This window comes from Patiria miniata, unplaced genomic scaffold (assembly GCF_015706575.1).
Source record: "Patiria miniata isolate m_02_andy unplaced genomic scaffold, ASM1570657v1 HiC_scaffold_6, whole genome shotgun sequence".
NCBI classification, from domain to species: Eukaryota; Metazoa; Echinodermata; class Asteroidea; order Valvatida; family Asterinidae; genus Patiria; species Patiria miniata.
This window is the reverse complement of record NW_024037073.1, coordinates 19,978,880-19,994,373: the sequence shown is the minus strand read 5'-3', so window position 1 is coordinate 19,994,373 and position 15,494 is coordinate 19,978,880. Positions and strand designations below refer to the sequence as shown.

General features: G+C 44.0%; 1 protein-coding gene across 10 annotated transcripts in view; it reads right to left on the bottom strand.

Moving 5' to 3' along the window:
* The window catches only part of LOC119742946 (helicase domino-like), a 71,582-nt gene that overhangs the window by 23,645 nt on the left and 32,443 nt on the right, over window positions 1-15,494 (bottom strand). For 7 of the 10 annotated variants that reach the window (XM_038219221.1, XM_038219225.1, XM_038219227.1 and 4 more), the window contains 9 exons: window positions 15,133-15,449; window positions 14,098-14,300; window positions 13,242-13,411; window positions 11,314-11,510; window positions 10,077-10,191; window positions 9,126-9,284; window positions 8,438-8,611; window positions 7,702-7,785; window positions 6,761-6,895 (listed from right to left, as the gene is read on the bottom strand). In XM_038219221.1, coding sequence (XP_038075149.1) covers window positions 6,761-6,895; window positions 7,702-7,785; window positions 8,438-8,611; window positions 9,126-9,284; window positions 10,077-10,191; window positions 11,314-11,510; window positions 13,242-13,411; window positions 14,098-14,300; window positions 15,133-15,449 — 1,554 coding nt within the window. Of the gene's footprint in view, window positions 1-1,795; window positions 6,896-7,701; window positions 7,786-8,437; window positions 8,612-9,125; window positions 9,285-10,076; window positions 10,192-11,313; window positions 11,511-13,241; window positions 13,412-14,097; window positions 14,301-15,132; window positions 15,450-15,494 lie in introns of those variants that run through there. The other 3 variants (XM_038219219.1, XM_038219226.1, XM_038219220.1) reach the window with 2 other exon arrangements.

Below are 15,494 nucleotides of genomic sequence, written 5' to 3'. Positions count from 1 at the left end.
TCAAAAAGTGCCCCTTCTTGTTCGGGCAGGGAGCCCATAACCAACATCCCCAATTTTATGTAATATTCATTTACAGCCTAAAATCGCTATGAAGAATGACCGCTGTACCAAACTATGTTTTAGTGGCCCAATTGTTTTTGGTTTAAGTTATACATACAGGGTGAGTAGAAAAACAATGAAACCCAAATGGCAGGACCAATTTTTGAGTGAAGTTCTGCATGTAGCACTATCAATATCTAGGATATGAAAGCCCAATTAACCCTAACCGAACTCAACCCATCAAAGTTAAACAGCAGGTTTTGTTTAAATCTGTTGGGATAGGTACAGTACTCCTAAACTGATGGTCTTTTACTCTGGGGTTGGCATACCTCCAGAAACTAAGTCCAAAAGTGTGTGTGTATTATTTCCCATGTTGGTGTTTGAATTTGCCAGAATGGGTATGGTTCCTAGTAAATTAGGCTGGGGAGTTGGGATTAATAATCTTTCTTTTTAGTACAAGAATCATTCAAATCACAAACACATTTCTAGTTACGGAGTTTTAAACACAACCACCATTTCAAAGTTCTGTCCACAGATCACCAAAAAAGGTACGTTCTTTCGGCAAAACGAAAACAATTCACATAGGGCACATGTAAATTGTTTTCATTTTGCTGAAAGAAAATACCTTTTTTTGTGATCTGTGGACAGAACTATAAAACTGTGGTTGTGTTCAAAATTCCGTAGCTTGAGAAGTACATGGGTGATTTGAATGAATTTTGTACTAAAAGAAAGCTTATTAATTGGGCTTTTATATCCTAGATTTTGAAAGTGCGACATGCAGAACTTTATTAAGGAAATGGTCCTGCCATTTGGGTCTTCTTTGTTTTTCCCTCACCTTGTACTGTACTGATACTGTCCTTTCGAAAATGCCCGTTTACAGATTTTCCTAATTCTGACTTTGCCAATTTATCAGGTCCTAATTCTTGATATTTTCATCCAAGCAACGTTCAGTAAAAATATTCCTGATGATTTAGTTTTGGTTCATACTTGACATGAAAAGAGTGAAGCAAATGTGTTGAGGCAACAGCGAGCATCACAACGAAGAGAACATTGTTAAAATATGGGAGAAAATGCAAAATTAACCCCGCGGTTTAACCCCAAGGTTCCCCGTAAATCATCGTAAAACCTTGATAAAACCTCAAATAACCGCCTGTTTAATTTCGTATTCTCCTCTACTGAAGATCGCTTGGCTTTCCTTGTCAGGTATGAACCATGCCTTACTCTGTTCAATTTTGAACTCCTTTTTCCAGAGTAGAAAATTTTAGAATTCCTCTATGAATGTTCAGGTTGGCACGAATTATGGCATATCTGTACGCGTTTCAAGTGTTCCCCTAGTGAGCACCCTTCCCTGGCCCAAAAGCTCATCTCTACCTCCAATGGTTTCTAATGGTTGCTCAGAATGGCACAGGCAAACAATAATTTTCTTCTTCAAATTTTGGCCACAAAATATCAAACAATTTGCAGAATGGTTGGGTTTGGCATCTGTGAACCTGCCAAAAGTGCACTGTTTGTCACCAATTTGGAGAGAGATAGCATAATTTTGGGCCAGGGTACATTTTTTTTGTGGGCGGCATCTGTGAAGTATGCTTGGCAACTGTATCAAACGATCTTTGTACATAATTTTTGGTTTTGTTCCGATTCATCTTTTTTCTGTTTTGTTCTCACGTTTTTCTTGATTTTATTTTTTTTCTTACTTAGCCTGGCCAAACTCAGAGCATAAAACCAAAGGAAGTAAAGACAGAAACTTTTCTTTTTCTTTTCTCGAACATAAATCTTTCATTTATTGATCCCATTCTTCAACATCATCTTTTCTTGCTTATCAATACAAAAATACAGGGAAACACATTCTGCGAAATAACAAATTAATCTTGCTCAATAAATCTAATGGTGCCCTAGAAATCAAGCCCCATCCCAACTGATGACTTTAGCTTAAAATTCTAGGAATTAATTTAACTTGGTCATTTTCTTTTCACTTGTCGGCAAATTATTAACATCGATTCTTACTTTACCGAACACACACAAACAGAGAATGACCCCAAAAGCGGCAGCTATGCTTGACTTGTGATGAAGGCTGGTCTTTAAAAAAAAAAACTTTCCAATTTTTACTTAACTGGCCTGCTTCACTTTCCAAAAAATTGACCGTGCTTTGGTAAACCACGTGTGAGTGTAACTTAATCTAAATGTACTGATGAGCAACATTTCAAATCAAGGCAAAACAACAAATTTGAAAACCGGGGAACAATAAAAACAGAATCTATCTGTGCTTGTCAAGTTACAAAAGTTGATACGGTTTGAGGGGTTTTTTTTGGGGGGGGGGGGGAAGTCACGTGGTTCAATTAGTATACCACTTACACTTGGTTTCAAGAGAATTGATAAATACAATACAAAATAAATACAAAAATTCACAATTCTTCTCCAGGTTGTGTGTCATAGAAAAGGGACCACAGATTTGCAAATTTTCAAATGGCACAGTGTAAAAAGGAATTTAAGAGGTACTCTGAAAAAAAAGTACAAAGCACTAAGAATGTGATATCGGTATGTCATATCAAATAATACCTGGCTATTATTTGGCAATCTATCACAACATCGTATTGTTCCTATCGATGATGCCTCTTATGGGTAATAACCAGACATCAAGAGAAACTAAACAGCCCTTAAAGTACATCAAAAGCACTGAAATATAAATTAAACATCTGCAGGAACTAAAGCTTTGAGTGCGTTCCTTGCAAGTAACGATTTTATCAGCTCTGCTGCGACACATCTCAGAACTTTTCCTACCAAGAAATCTTTAAATACACACATCTTTGGTCAGTGAGTAAAACTAGTTTCTTGCACATAACCATCGCCGTGTCTTTTACAAATTAACTTAAATGAACTGCATTGGTTGTTACCTCAGTGTTTGTCAACTGCGCTCTGGGTACTTTCTAGGGCGCCCCCTCCCCCGTTTCACCACTACATTTTTATCTGTGGCCGTTGGCGTCCCACCCCTCGCGGGTGAGACATCCCTTGAGTTGGTGGCAGAGCTGCTCCTTGAGCTAGCCCTGGACAAACCTTTCAAGTCCCTGTGGGTTAGCGCAGGGCTGGCTGAATGGTGCCGGCTACGCGATCGCGTCTGGATGAGCTTATCTGCCAATTCAGCGCCGCTCATCGCTCGGGTCCGGGGCCCTGTGCTTTCCCTACCGTCGTCCACGCTGGACAGCTGGATCTTGGCCAGTTTCTTAGCCAAGGCAGCCTTGGCTAGCTCCGGTGACGACGGCGCTTCGGTGGCCGCATTGGGGGAGGATGTGTCATTAGATGCGCCTTGCGCAAAATTTCTAACAGAGGTCGATGACTGAGACAAGCCATCAGAGTTTGCTGCAGCAACGTTATCTAATTCGGACTGGTAATTTTTGTGTTGCTGGGCCGCTATTGTTTTGGACGGCTGGGGAGATTTAGGAATGGTCAGATCAAATGGCACGGGGACTGGAGAAGCCGAAGAAGGCGAGACGACCTCCGATGGTGAAAGCGGCAGAGCTGGGGAGGCAGGTGGGGGTGATCTCATTAAGGAGGAGAGCACTTGGAATATGTTCCGCTGCTCGTGGCTTTCCTCTCTGCCATCAGGCTCGGGTGATTTTGCCGTCGTGGAATTCTGTACAGACTCTGCGTTCAGATGCATTCTTGAGGTAAGGTGAGCTTCCACTTGATTTGTATCTTGCTTGGGGAGTGAAATACGCCCATCCTTTTGCTCTGGTTGGCTGCTTGATGAATGCACTGCATCAGGACGGGCACTTGAACTCGAGAGGGAAAGGTCAAATATGCACCTCTCGGTGTTACGAGCTGTACCAGACCTGGATGTGGAGTCATGTTGTGATGAACGTCTCACTGCCTCCTTCAGAGGACTGACTTTATGGTGCTGCGGTGAGAGGTCAAGCGGCTCTGGGGAGCAAGACAGGGCTGGTGATTTTGGCAGAGGCGGGGACTGAGAATTCGGAGAGGATTGTGTAGAAGGGGGCGAGTGTGTCGGGTGTGGGGATATCCTCTGGGGGAAGGACAGGGGAGTTGGTTTGGACTGATTGGCAGGTGTTGAGAGTTGAGATGGGGAGGTACTCAGGTCAGGAAATGAAATTTGAGGAATTGCACTTTCTTTTGGTGTGTTATCACTCGCACCTTCCTCCTTTTGTTTCAATTGAGACAAAGCAGCTGTAAGTATCTGTTCTGAATCCAATGATGTGGCAGCGTCCACTTGCTTCATCAGGGTACACGATTCCTGGTGAATAGGAAGAGTCTGATTTGAGGATTGTGGACAAGAGTCTGCTCGGGCGACAGAAGCAATCTGCCCTGACACTGCAAGGGAGGGTGGTGACATCTGCGACACTGACTCTGATTCAGTCCAAGATTGGGATAGTGACTGGATCTGTGATTCACCCGACTGTGATGCATCTACACGAGGCTGAGGAGTAAGTTGGGGTGGACTCAAGGCAGAACTGGCCGCTTCTGCATGGGTTGAAATCTGGATGTCCGATAGATTTGGAAGCGTTTCTGACACACTTGTCCTTTGGGAATCAGTTGCAACCTTAGACACTGTACTTGGAGACTGTTGAGCTGGTGCATTTGTTAATGTTTCCCTGTCTGATTGTGTGCTTATTAATGAACCTTGTGCTGCCTGGGGTGATGCTTTGGTGAGGGTAGGTGCCAGCTTTTCAACTGGGGCACCACGAGGTACAGTTGCATCTGGAACTGTCAGCGTGAGCAACTGTTTGACACCGTTAGTGGTGCTTTGGTGCTGACTGGGTGTTGGCATATTGACAGGGGCATCCTGAGTGGTTTGTACTGCTGTCTGGGGCTGGTGCTGGGGCTGGGCCGTGTGCTGGTGAGACACGGGGACAACAGAAATCGAAACTGGTGTCTGAGACGGGCCTTGAGATGTAGATGGCAGGTGTGTTGGAGCCGGGAAATTCTGTGGGGCCAGAGTCTGGGCTAAAGCTTGTGCTATGGTTTGTGGCCTGGACTGTGGCTGGGTCTGGGACTGCAACTTGGTCTGGGATTGGGACTGCAACTGTAACAAAATCTGGGGATTTATCACTGGAGCCTGTATCCGAACAGGGTGTGGCATTCGCTGCAGTGGTACCTTTTGTCGAGCCACTGCTGTCCTTGAATCAGCTAACTGTAAACCGGTCAGGAGCTCAGAGCTGCCTCTGCTCTGTAACTGAGGTTGCCTTACTGGCAAGACTTCTAGACGAGCCAAAATTGGCTGACCCTGTTGCCTTGGCTGAGATTGCATGATGGATGATGAACGTAGACGGGCTGCCCCTAGAATCTGCTGGTGTGCTAGCAACTGCCTCTGGGCCATTTGCAGCTGTGGTCTTGACAGAGAAAGACGGAGAGTAGGGGTCTGAGACGGAGAAGCCATTCTGGGTTGAGTGAGCATCTGGAGGCGTGCCAAGACTGGCATTTGTGATTGGGACTGTGGCTGTGGCTGGGGTGATGATGACATCTGATGTGAGGATGCAGCTGCCACCTGCGACTGTTGCTGTTGAACTTGTAGCCGATATTGCTGCTGAAGCAATGTAGCATGCTGTGCTTGTGGACGAAGATGTTGTTGATGCGGCATTGGCTGTAAAGGTGGAGGATTGCGGAGCATCTGAGATTGAGTGGGCAAACCAAACCGTGGTGGAATCCCGGGAGTATCAGGCTGCACAAGCTGCAGGGGGCTCAAGTTTGGTCGGGACATGCCCAGCGAAAGAAGCTGGGCAGCGGTTAGTGACTGTACACCAGTTGCTGACGAAACAACCACATTCAGATTTCGTTGGAGAATAGACTCTAGACTAGATGAAGTTGAACTAGGATGGCTGTTGGGATTAGAGGCCCGGATTGAGGGAGTCTCTGTCAGCACGGTAGGAGTAGACGAGTAATGAGATGACAGCGGATGCCTTGGAAGCAGTAGAGGAATGGAGGGGAGATTTGGATTGGGTGGAGGAGGACTACCACTACCTGTCAAGCTGGATACCAAGCCAGGCATAGGAGGCAAGTCAGAATTCGTTGGGTGTTGGGGCTGCTTGGATCGAGGAGATAGGTTTAGCGGCTGGACATTGAAGCTATTAGGTGGGGATGTAGTCACAGTGGGGTTGCTTGATGGCTCACTGGTAACACTTGTTGGTGTGTGTTTGACCATGACCTCCTGTTGCTTGTTGTCTTTTCTAGGGCTCATGGACAAGTCCATTGGTGTTGTTGCTGACACTGTGGCATTAGGACCACCGACAGATAGATCCATGGGTGAACTACAGCTGCGTGACGTTTCTTCTCCAAGCTGCCTTACTGCTGATTCTGAGCTCTGCTTACTCTCTGGCTCTTTAGGCATACTGGACTTCTGTCCTTTTGACTTCTGCTTGGACTTGGCAGTGTCCGTCTTCTCAGGAGGTGATTTTGCAGACCCTGTTTTCTTGGCAGATGGTTTGGTTGGAGCTAACCGGGCCAAGGGGGATCTTGGTGAGAGGACTGCAGTTGTGGGAGGGGGCGGGGACTTGGTGGCACCTGATCTCGTTACAGGTGACCTCGGACCCGAATCGTCTGCCGCGGGATCTGGTTTTGGATTGCGCCGCGTGCTGCGTCCGGTACTAGCCGGAGGGTTACGCTTTGGTCGCTCTGCGCTACCTGAGCGGCTGCTTGCCCGACTACTTTTCTGGCTGCCGGCCCGCGAGCTACCACCCTGGGTCTGCCTAGACTTAGATCTACTCTTATGCACCTTATTTTTAGCTTCCTCATCACAGTAGGTAAAGAAGATCTCGTCCTCTTCTTGTTCCGCCTTGCGTTCCTCCTCCTCCTTCAGGGCCTGCAGACGCTCCAGTTCCCATTCCTTCTTTGCCAACTGGATCTGCTCCTGATTAAACATTTGAAAAACCACAAACCATGAATGTTAAAGAGCGTAGTTTCATTTCAAGCCTTGTCGGCGTCAAATAGTTTGCGCTTTGGGACCCAATTCACAGCAAGTCAAATCAGAAAGTAGTCAGTGTCTCTTCACGTTGATTGATCAGAGACCTCAACTAAATGTCATCACGATGCTGTGTTCAAGATAAAACACGGCACTGTAACCTGCATACATTATATGACACTAAAGACAAGAATTATAATTCCTTTTTTTTGGCACAAGAGCGCCACAGGTATTTCTACGAATGAGCTCTTATCTGAGTGAGATCTTTTGTTCAGGTGTGAGATTGGGGGGAAATGAAAATCCATGGAATAATCAGCAGAGGGTGTGAGGATGGCCAAGGGCCCCGGAGCAATGTAGGGTCTATGGTGTATGTTTCTGTTTGCCTAAAGACATCCCTTAAAATAAACCATTTCTTTTGTCTTACATAAACTTTTATAAGTAAAAACACTTTTACAGTAAAACAGAAGGTATTTCAGATTTCAAAAGGGATGATTTCAAAATCCTAAAATCAGGTGGAAAAAATTCTGAAATCGGGAAGAAAAAATTGACAAAGGTCACCCCTGTTTTGATAAATTTTCATACGGCATATCACCGTTTTGAGATGATGTGAGAACAGGGTCTGCTTTTTTAAGTTCCTTACACAGAAAGATAGCTAAATAATGCACACCATGATCAAAAATCAAGTGGAGACTCTTATTAGTATCAGTGCATTTGGGTGCTTGACAGATCTAAGCATTGGTCTTACAGTTACTAACCTCTGCTTCCAGGACATCGTCCATTGGTGCCGGTTCCATGTTGGACTCCAGGTACCTCATGGCATACTTCTCGATGTTGGTCAGCTGTGATTAAGGCGATATTGAGAAGACGTTATTCATTAAAACCCTCACCTCTTTGGCTTGCAAGTTCAACACAGCGATCCCAACAGTAAAAATAAATCAAGTGACTGTTTTAAACAGTCGAGTTCTCCCTGCCTTCATAACGCAGGATTGACTGGCTGTGACTATTATGTAACTTGAAACAGCAAAACTTTGACTGTAGGAGATTGATATGCCAGCTACCAGTTATCTGTTAATGAAATTTGGCTAGTCGTGTATAAAGGTATGACAGGGAAGGAGGATTGATTTTTTTGTTACTGTCTTTGACTGCTCAGACAGCAGCAACAAAAGAGAGATCAAATTTGGTTTCAATCTGCTCAACCCAACAATATCCCACAGTTGCTATACCAGCTCAGTCTGACAAAATCGATCATGTCAACTATCAAGGGCAAGCCAAAAGATCCAGCGCTGACACTATTCAAGGAGCTACCTTCCACTGAGTTACAACCGAGTTTATGGTGCTTCTGTTGACTTCTCAACGATAGGAGGTCCCACAGAATTTCTTACACCTCGTTGCATTGAGCAAGATTAGAAAAATGCTGAAGTTGACCAGTCAGATGACATGATCGATTTTGGGTGGTGCACATCTGATGAACTGTGCTTCCATGCAAGTTACCTGGTCATCCAGCTGGGCCAGCTCTATCTCGATCTTGGACACCTCCTCTTTGGCCTTAGTCTCCTCCCCCTCGTAGGGAATGGTCTCATCAAACTCCGCCAGCTCTGCATCCTGCTCAGCCAGGGCCTTGGAGGTCGCCTTGACGTCCGTCTCATCCTCCGTCTTGGCCAGGGCCTGAGGAAAGGAGACAGGAGAATCACGATTATTGGCACTTTTTTGAGCTTTTTGTCTCAAGTGGGTTCACAATTAAACCCTGTTCATTGGGAAATAAGATAAGTTTTTATGTTTTTTTTTTTGGTCTCGAAAAAAGAGAATTGAAAGAAGCAGTTCCACTTCTTGCCAAGCCACTGCGAACCTGCTCTATAAATTAAAACAATCTGAGTAAGCTTGTTCTGTACCTTTAGACAAGGGCAATTCCAACATTATGTAAACAAAAGTAATGTTCGTGACAGAGCCAATTAACCATGATATCTAATTAATGATTCAGAGAAATGATCCGAAACTCCTAGTCTGTAATCTATTTGACCATTGCTAGACAATGGATTCATGAAATTTGAAGAAGAAAAAAATACATTTTCAAGTTTATTCACTGAGCTCTAAAAAGTTCCGTCACTGACGTTACGTTACACTGGAATTGCCCACTGATTGTCTCAAGATTGAATGTTATTTTCTTGGGTCCTTGTCTCACCTGTTCCAACTGATTCTGCGTGATTGCTTCCTTCTCCTCGGCAGCCTGCTGCGTCTTGCTCGGTGTCTGCTCAGGTCTGCTGTTGATGACCAGATCCTCGATGGCGACAGGTTGGGCATTGCGCCGATTGGACATGTCAAACAGGTCCTTGATGGTGTTCTGGAAATACAAAGATTAAGGAAACTTCTTTGAATAGCAAAGTGACACAACCATGAAGATATCAAATGCAAAATCTCATTAAACATCTTACACTTCCGGGGCCAGAAATGCTTGGCACCAGAAGGGAAAAGGACTGTTTTGAATAGTTACAAAAAGAAATTTCGAAGAACTGTGGTTTGCTAACTGGTGGCCAAAAGACACTTAAAGTTTAATGGGAAGTAGAAATGCATAAACAAGCACAGGAACACCAAACAGGTCATAAGGTTAGGTTTATATATTTAACTGTAAACTTCAGGTTTTACAGTAACTTTGAAAAAACTTCTGGATGGTCCAAATATAATTTTCACCCCAACTCTCCTCGATTCCTCCAAAATCAACCGGGCCTTAATAAAGGATTTTGAATGATTGAGGTTGAACGCCTTTGAAGTGCCGCTTGATTTTGGAAGGTGTATACGTCTTAAGTTGTACCTTGCATTGTTTTATGTTCAGCCTTACATATATGTAGACCTACATCATACTGGGTATCATCCGCACTGCTTCATGACTTAAAAGAGAGTTGGAGGATTTCAAGGAATTGCGGCAAAATCCATATTTTTACATGGTGGCAATCTGAAGATTTTGCAGGACTGAGGCTGCATCCTAGCTAAAAGGGTAATGTTGGAGAAAAAAATGTTCAAGCAAACAAGGTTTAAAATAAAAGAGGACTTTTTAGTCTTCTATATTTTGTAATGCTGTGTTACTGCACTGAAACATGATGACTAGTACAGCAAGATTTTCAGAAGTTAATCTAACCGTTTTGAAGAACGCTGTGGTGAAGTTTCCTCCCTCGATGGAGACATCCACCAGCAGTCTCTTCTGATTGGCCTTCTTCAGGATGTTCTCCTCCACCGTCATCTCACTGATCAATCTAAAATGTCAGACAAAAAAATCGAGGGTTACTATTACAAAATGTTTACGTAATTCTGAGGGTAAAAACCTCTTATCAATAAAGCATATGTTACAATTTCCAGAAAACATGGCAATAAATTGTGGACCGTGATCAGTAAAATACACTTCTTGGCGTCATGAAATTTGCTTTGCTTTAGCATGGACTACAAAACTATTCTAACCATGCGCAATGCTCTTCTCACCAGAATTAGTCTCCATTTAAGACTACAAAGAAGAAATCAGCGGAGTGAAGTGCTCAGACAAATGTGAGATTTTGCTCAGCAGCACCCGTACAGGCTCAGAGACTCTAGTCTGATATCAATCTCAATGTCATCATAGCAGGAGTGTCACTTCTCTATTCAGAGCTAAGCCCTGGAAGGCCCAGTGATCAACGCTTAAATATATCTTTATAAAGATTACATTCACGTAAGTAGTTCCCGCCGGGATTATTTTGACAAGAATGGAACGAGGCACGCGATTACGTTTCACTCGACCTCAGGCCAGGCGGGTTGAAGCCATCACCCTCGGGCAGCACACTCATATTTCCGGCCTCGCTCGCTGCGAGCGGGTCGCTGACAGATATTTTTGGTCTCGCTTCCTGTGTGTTTATCTGTCATCCGTTCCAGATACCGCACAATTTTTGCGCGTGTACAAGGCCTCCGGCGCGAACTGGTTAAGTAGCAAAAGCTTGCCGATGTAAGTATCTCTTCAACCCAACCGTACAATATGGCTCTTTCAACAACAACACCGTTGTTTACACAAGTCTATGACAAAATAATCCAGTCTCGAGTTAATTCAAATTAAATTCAAGTGAACTGTGGCAAAGGCATTCCTTTGTCATTGTTCACCCCCCGTTACTTGTGACTGGACTTGCGTAAGAACATGTGAGTTACTGTGATCCAACTTGTGATGGGCTCGACTACAATGCTGTAGTCAAGTCATCACACGTAAATTGAAAGTTCTTTCACAAGTAAGACGAATTAACAAAGAAATCGTTTTGTAACACCTGTGACTTCACTTGCAATTAATCTGTAATGGATCTGTAAGGACTACTGATTGACTCCACAACACTATCATATCCGCACTTGATACTTGTACACACCTGTATATATGGACGTCCCTGGTTTGTCCAATCCTGTGGCAGCGGTCCTGCGCCTGGGCATCCATGGTGGGGTTCCAGTCGCTGTCGTAGAACACCACGGTGTCAGCGCCGGTGAGATTGATACCCAGACCTCCGCTGCGCGTGGATAAGATGAAGCAGAAGATGCGCTTGTCCATGTTGAAGCGGTCCATCAGAAACTAGATGATGAAAAAGGAAATATAAAGAAATAAAGTCTGTAACACTACATGTTGCTTTGCATAGGGCTCTACGGCCCAATTTTTTCCAAGTCCAAGGAATGTGCACAGATTTACTTCTCACTGACCATTCAGATTTGGTAGGGTTATGTACTCGGTGCGCAAGTACCTCCCTACTGGTGACAATGACAGACACTTGAATGCTTTTTTTAATCCTTTCTTTACCACATTGTTTATTGACTTGGCTCTCCCCAGAATCACTGCGTGAAAACTCGCTATTTTTCAACCCAGACTGCCAAGGAGTGATTAAAATCAAAGTGTTGTGTGTAAAGTTGTTTCTTGAACCTTACTCTTTTATGTGATGTAAAAAGCAAGGCCACCAATAAAAAGGCAAGTATGTTTTTTTTTTTTTCTGGTCCTAGTTATCAAACGGAAAGCCTTTTTCCCACATGACCAACTGGTTGATGTATGGGAAGCAATATATACCAATATGCCAGCTTGTTGAAAAGCAGTGAATAAATCTGTGTTGTGGGTGTTGTGTGAGTGGTTTCCTGGTCGACTAAAGTCGCCCATGGTAAGGAAAGGGTCAATGCGCACCTTGTGCTGATGTTAAAACACTATGGCCTCGTGCACATCCAGATGAACAGTAGTCATATGACTCCATGCAATATGAGCAAAACAACCGAGTGCACAAAACCGTAGCCTACACACAGTCCTTCTGATTTGAAAATCACAGGCGTGTGGAAAAAGGCACACCTGGATTTTTCTAGGTGTGTGTTTTTCTAGGTGTGTGTTTTTCTAGGTGTGCGGTCTGTGGTCCAGGGAAATTCAGGCGTGCAATTATTCACACTTCTCTGGAAGCTTTTAGGTGTGCAATGGTGTGGGGGTGTGATCGCACGCCTCAAATCAGAAGGACTGTACACAAGAATGCTCTCACGAGTAGGCTGCACGCATGCCGCCTACTGTTCCAGTAATCATCACTGTGTCTCAGACATGAATTCTGCATGGCATTATTTGTATTGAGCCACCAGAACAGACCTTGAAGCTGAGAGATTGTTGTCTAGCCACAGGACATGTACAGATGGGCAATGATATGCCCATCCCATCACAGAACCATGTGGCTGCCTGATGTCAAATCAACTTGAATATTATCCAAATAATGAATGTTTATGAGTGCAATGGTAAGAATGAATTCATGAGGTGACACATGGAATGTTCCATTCCACGACGCGAAGCGGAGTGAAATTATTGTATTGCAACGTTATACTTGTCACTTATTTCTTAACTGCTTTTATGAGAATATTTACAAATAAACCTAAATTGAAATTGAAGCCACTGGGAGAGACATTTGAACTCACTGCCGTCAAAATCTAAAGCATGCAGTAAGACACCGAGGGTTTGCCCATATTCAGAGTATCAGTCTTGCATACTTCGTACTATACACGCACGAACCAGTACGAACATCTACAGGGTTCCTTATGGGGTAGAAGACACAGTAGAACAATAGACCCCATAAGGAAGTCTTAAGAAATCAATCTACCCCCTTAAGGGAATGGCTATGGAGTTTGAGATTTCAAATCGGAACAAATGAGAATAAAGAAGGGAAACAAAGGTCTTCCCGTAAGTATATGTAAGGCTGTGTGTGCACGTAGTGTGTCAAGTCCTGTCCACTGGGCTCTTGAAAGTTGTAAAAAAAACACCCTCTCTTGTTTGCTCACGGAGCCCATATTTTACCTGTCTCTGCTCCACCTTGGTGGTGCCGTCCAGTCGGACGTAGATGTGGCCGTGGTAGTTGAGGAAGGCCTCTAGGACATCCAGCATGCGGGTCATCTGGGTGAAGATCAGGACTCGGTGGTCGCCAGCCTTCAGCTTACGCAGCAGAACGTCTAATGCCTGTAGCTTACCTGTCATATTCAAATTACAGATTATCATATGTATCAGCTGTAAAGTGAACTTTGTAAAAAATAAAAAAAAAATAAAAAAAAATTTAAAAAGTGAGGGGGCTGTGACATTTTTTTGTAGGAAATCTGAGGTATACAAGAAAAGCATGTTACCTGCACTTTTAAATCAAGTACGAAATCCTGTAATTGCCAGAGGATTTAAATCTCTAAGGATGAAAAGGTTCAAAGCATATGGTGCTTACAATAGTGAAATGATTTGAAGCCAAATCCTCTGCCAGATTCCACTAAAGAAGGATTTAAGCAACTAAGGCTCCTTCTGTCATGTCAGATTTTACCCCAATGAAAAAGAAATATACCCTGATACATCAGCTCGTAGCAGGTGGACTTATGTTCTCATCTCCAAATTTTAACACGATTACAAATATGTTTCAGCGAGCCTATAAAATGTCAAGTCAGGCACTTCAACAATTTCAAACTACAGTCGACTCTTGTTAGTACAAACTCTGTTAATACAAAATTCTGGTTATAACAAACATAAGGCTTTGGTCCCGACTGTGCATTATGTGCACAATGAATGGGACTGATGTTCCTCTTAATACAAAATTCTGATATAACAAACAATTTGGCTAGGTCCGAACGAGTTTGTATAAACGAGACTCGACTGTAATTCTTGGAGCATCTGAACCTACCGCAATCATACTGGATGAGCCGGAGCTCAGGGAACTGGAATTTCATGCCAGTCTGGATGGGGTGCAGGCAGGCAGTGGTAGGCGTCAACTCTCGACGGAGGGTCTCACGGAGTAGCCTGTGCTGATTGGCTGCCGAGGGTGCTGGGTGGTACGTGTGCATGCTGATGGGTGGCGACGTGGCCAGGGGCACTACCATCACAAATCTGCACATGGACCACAGGAATATTACTAATCATGAAGCTATTTGGAGTCAAATCACAGCTTAGGTAACAAGTAGGGTCTACTACAATTTCGTCACAAGTTTCGTCAAACTTAACCCTTACCATACTCAATTCAACAAGATTCTGCAACATTCAAATGAACCCCTGAAAGTCAAGGCTTTTAAATTACAAGTTCACAAGTTCAGTCACACGAAACAGGAGATGAACAAAAGAAACTTAATGTTTTTGATATAGTTCATTTGAATAGCTTCTGACCGACTTGAAAAAGCTGTAATGGATTGTGATGAACTTGGTAGTGAATTGTGAGGACATGTGATGGACTTGTGAGACTTGTGATGGACCTGTGATGGACCTGTGATTGACCTGTGATGGTCATGTGATGGACCTGTGATGGATTTGTGATGGACTTGTGATGGATTTGTGATGGACTTGTGATGACTTGTGATTGACTCAACTACAAAACTGGCTCGGAGGTACACTTTTGTCACATTTCATTTGAGAAGCTTGTTATTACTCAAGACTAGAAGACTAAGTCATGACTTGTGACTTAATACCGAGGACTTGATTGTAGTGGAGGCTTCTTGTGGGGAAAACATGCTCAGACAAATGAGATTTTGCTCTACAGTGCTTTGGTCAAGACTCAGAGACTCTAGTCTGATTAAATCTCAATGTCATCATTGCCATCAGCAAAAACTGCATTTTTTTTCCTCGCTCAGAGCAGTTAGGTTCAAAAATGTAAAAAAAGCGGATGGGGAAAAAAAAAAGGATAAAATTACTTTAATTGGGGTTGCTGAACTTTCTATTTAGAACTAACCTCTTGATGATTTCCTTCAACTCTACCAGTATGTCCTCCGGCGTTCGGATGACTTTTCTGAGGGTGTCCGTCTGCGACAATCTGGCCTCATACCCGTGGGGGAACGGCAGGCCGTGCACCTCCCGACAATGGAACATCCCCGTGCAGCTGGCGTAAGGCCGGTCCTTCCCGGCTGGGTTGGGGCTGTTCAGGATGGAGACCACTGAGCGCAGGTCGCTTCCGTAGACAGGCTTGGCCGCACAGCGGTGCTGGTTCAGGTCGGCTATCCTGGCTAGCGTGGCTTTGCGCTCATCCACCTCAGCCTTGTGCATCGATTCCTACCAATCAGAATGGGAAATACAGGCATTAGAATGGATTTCAAT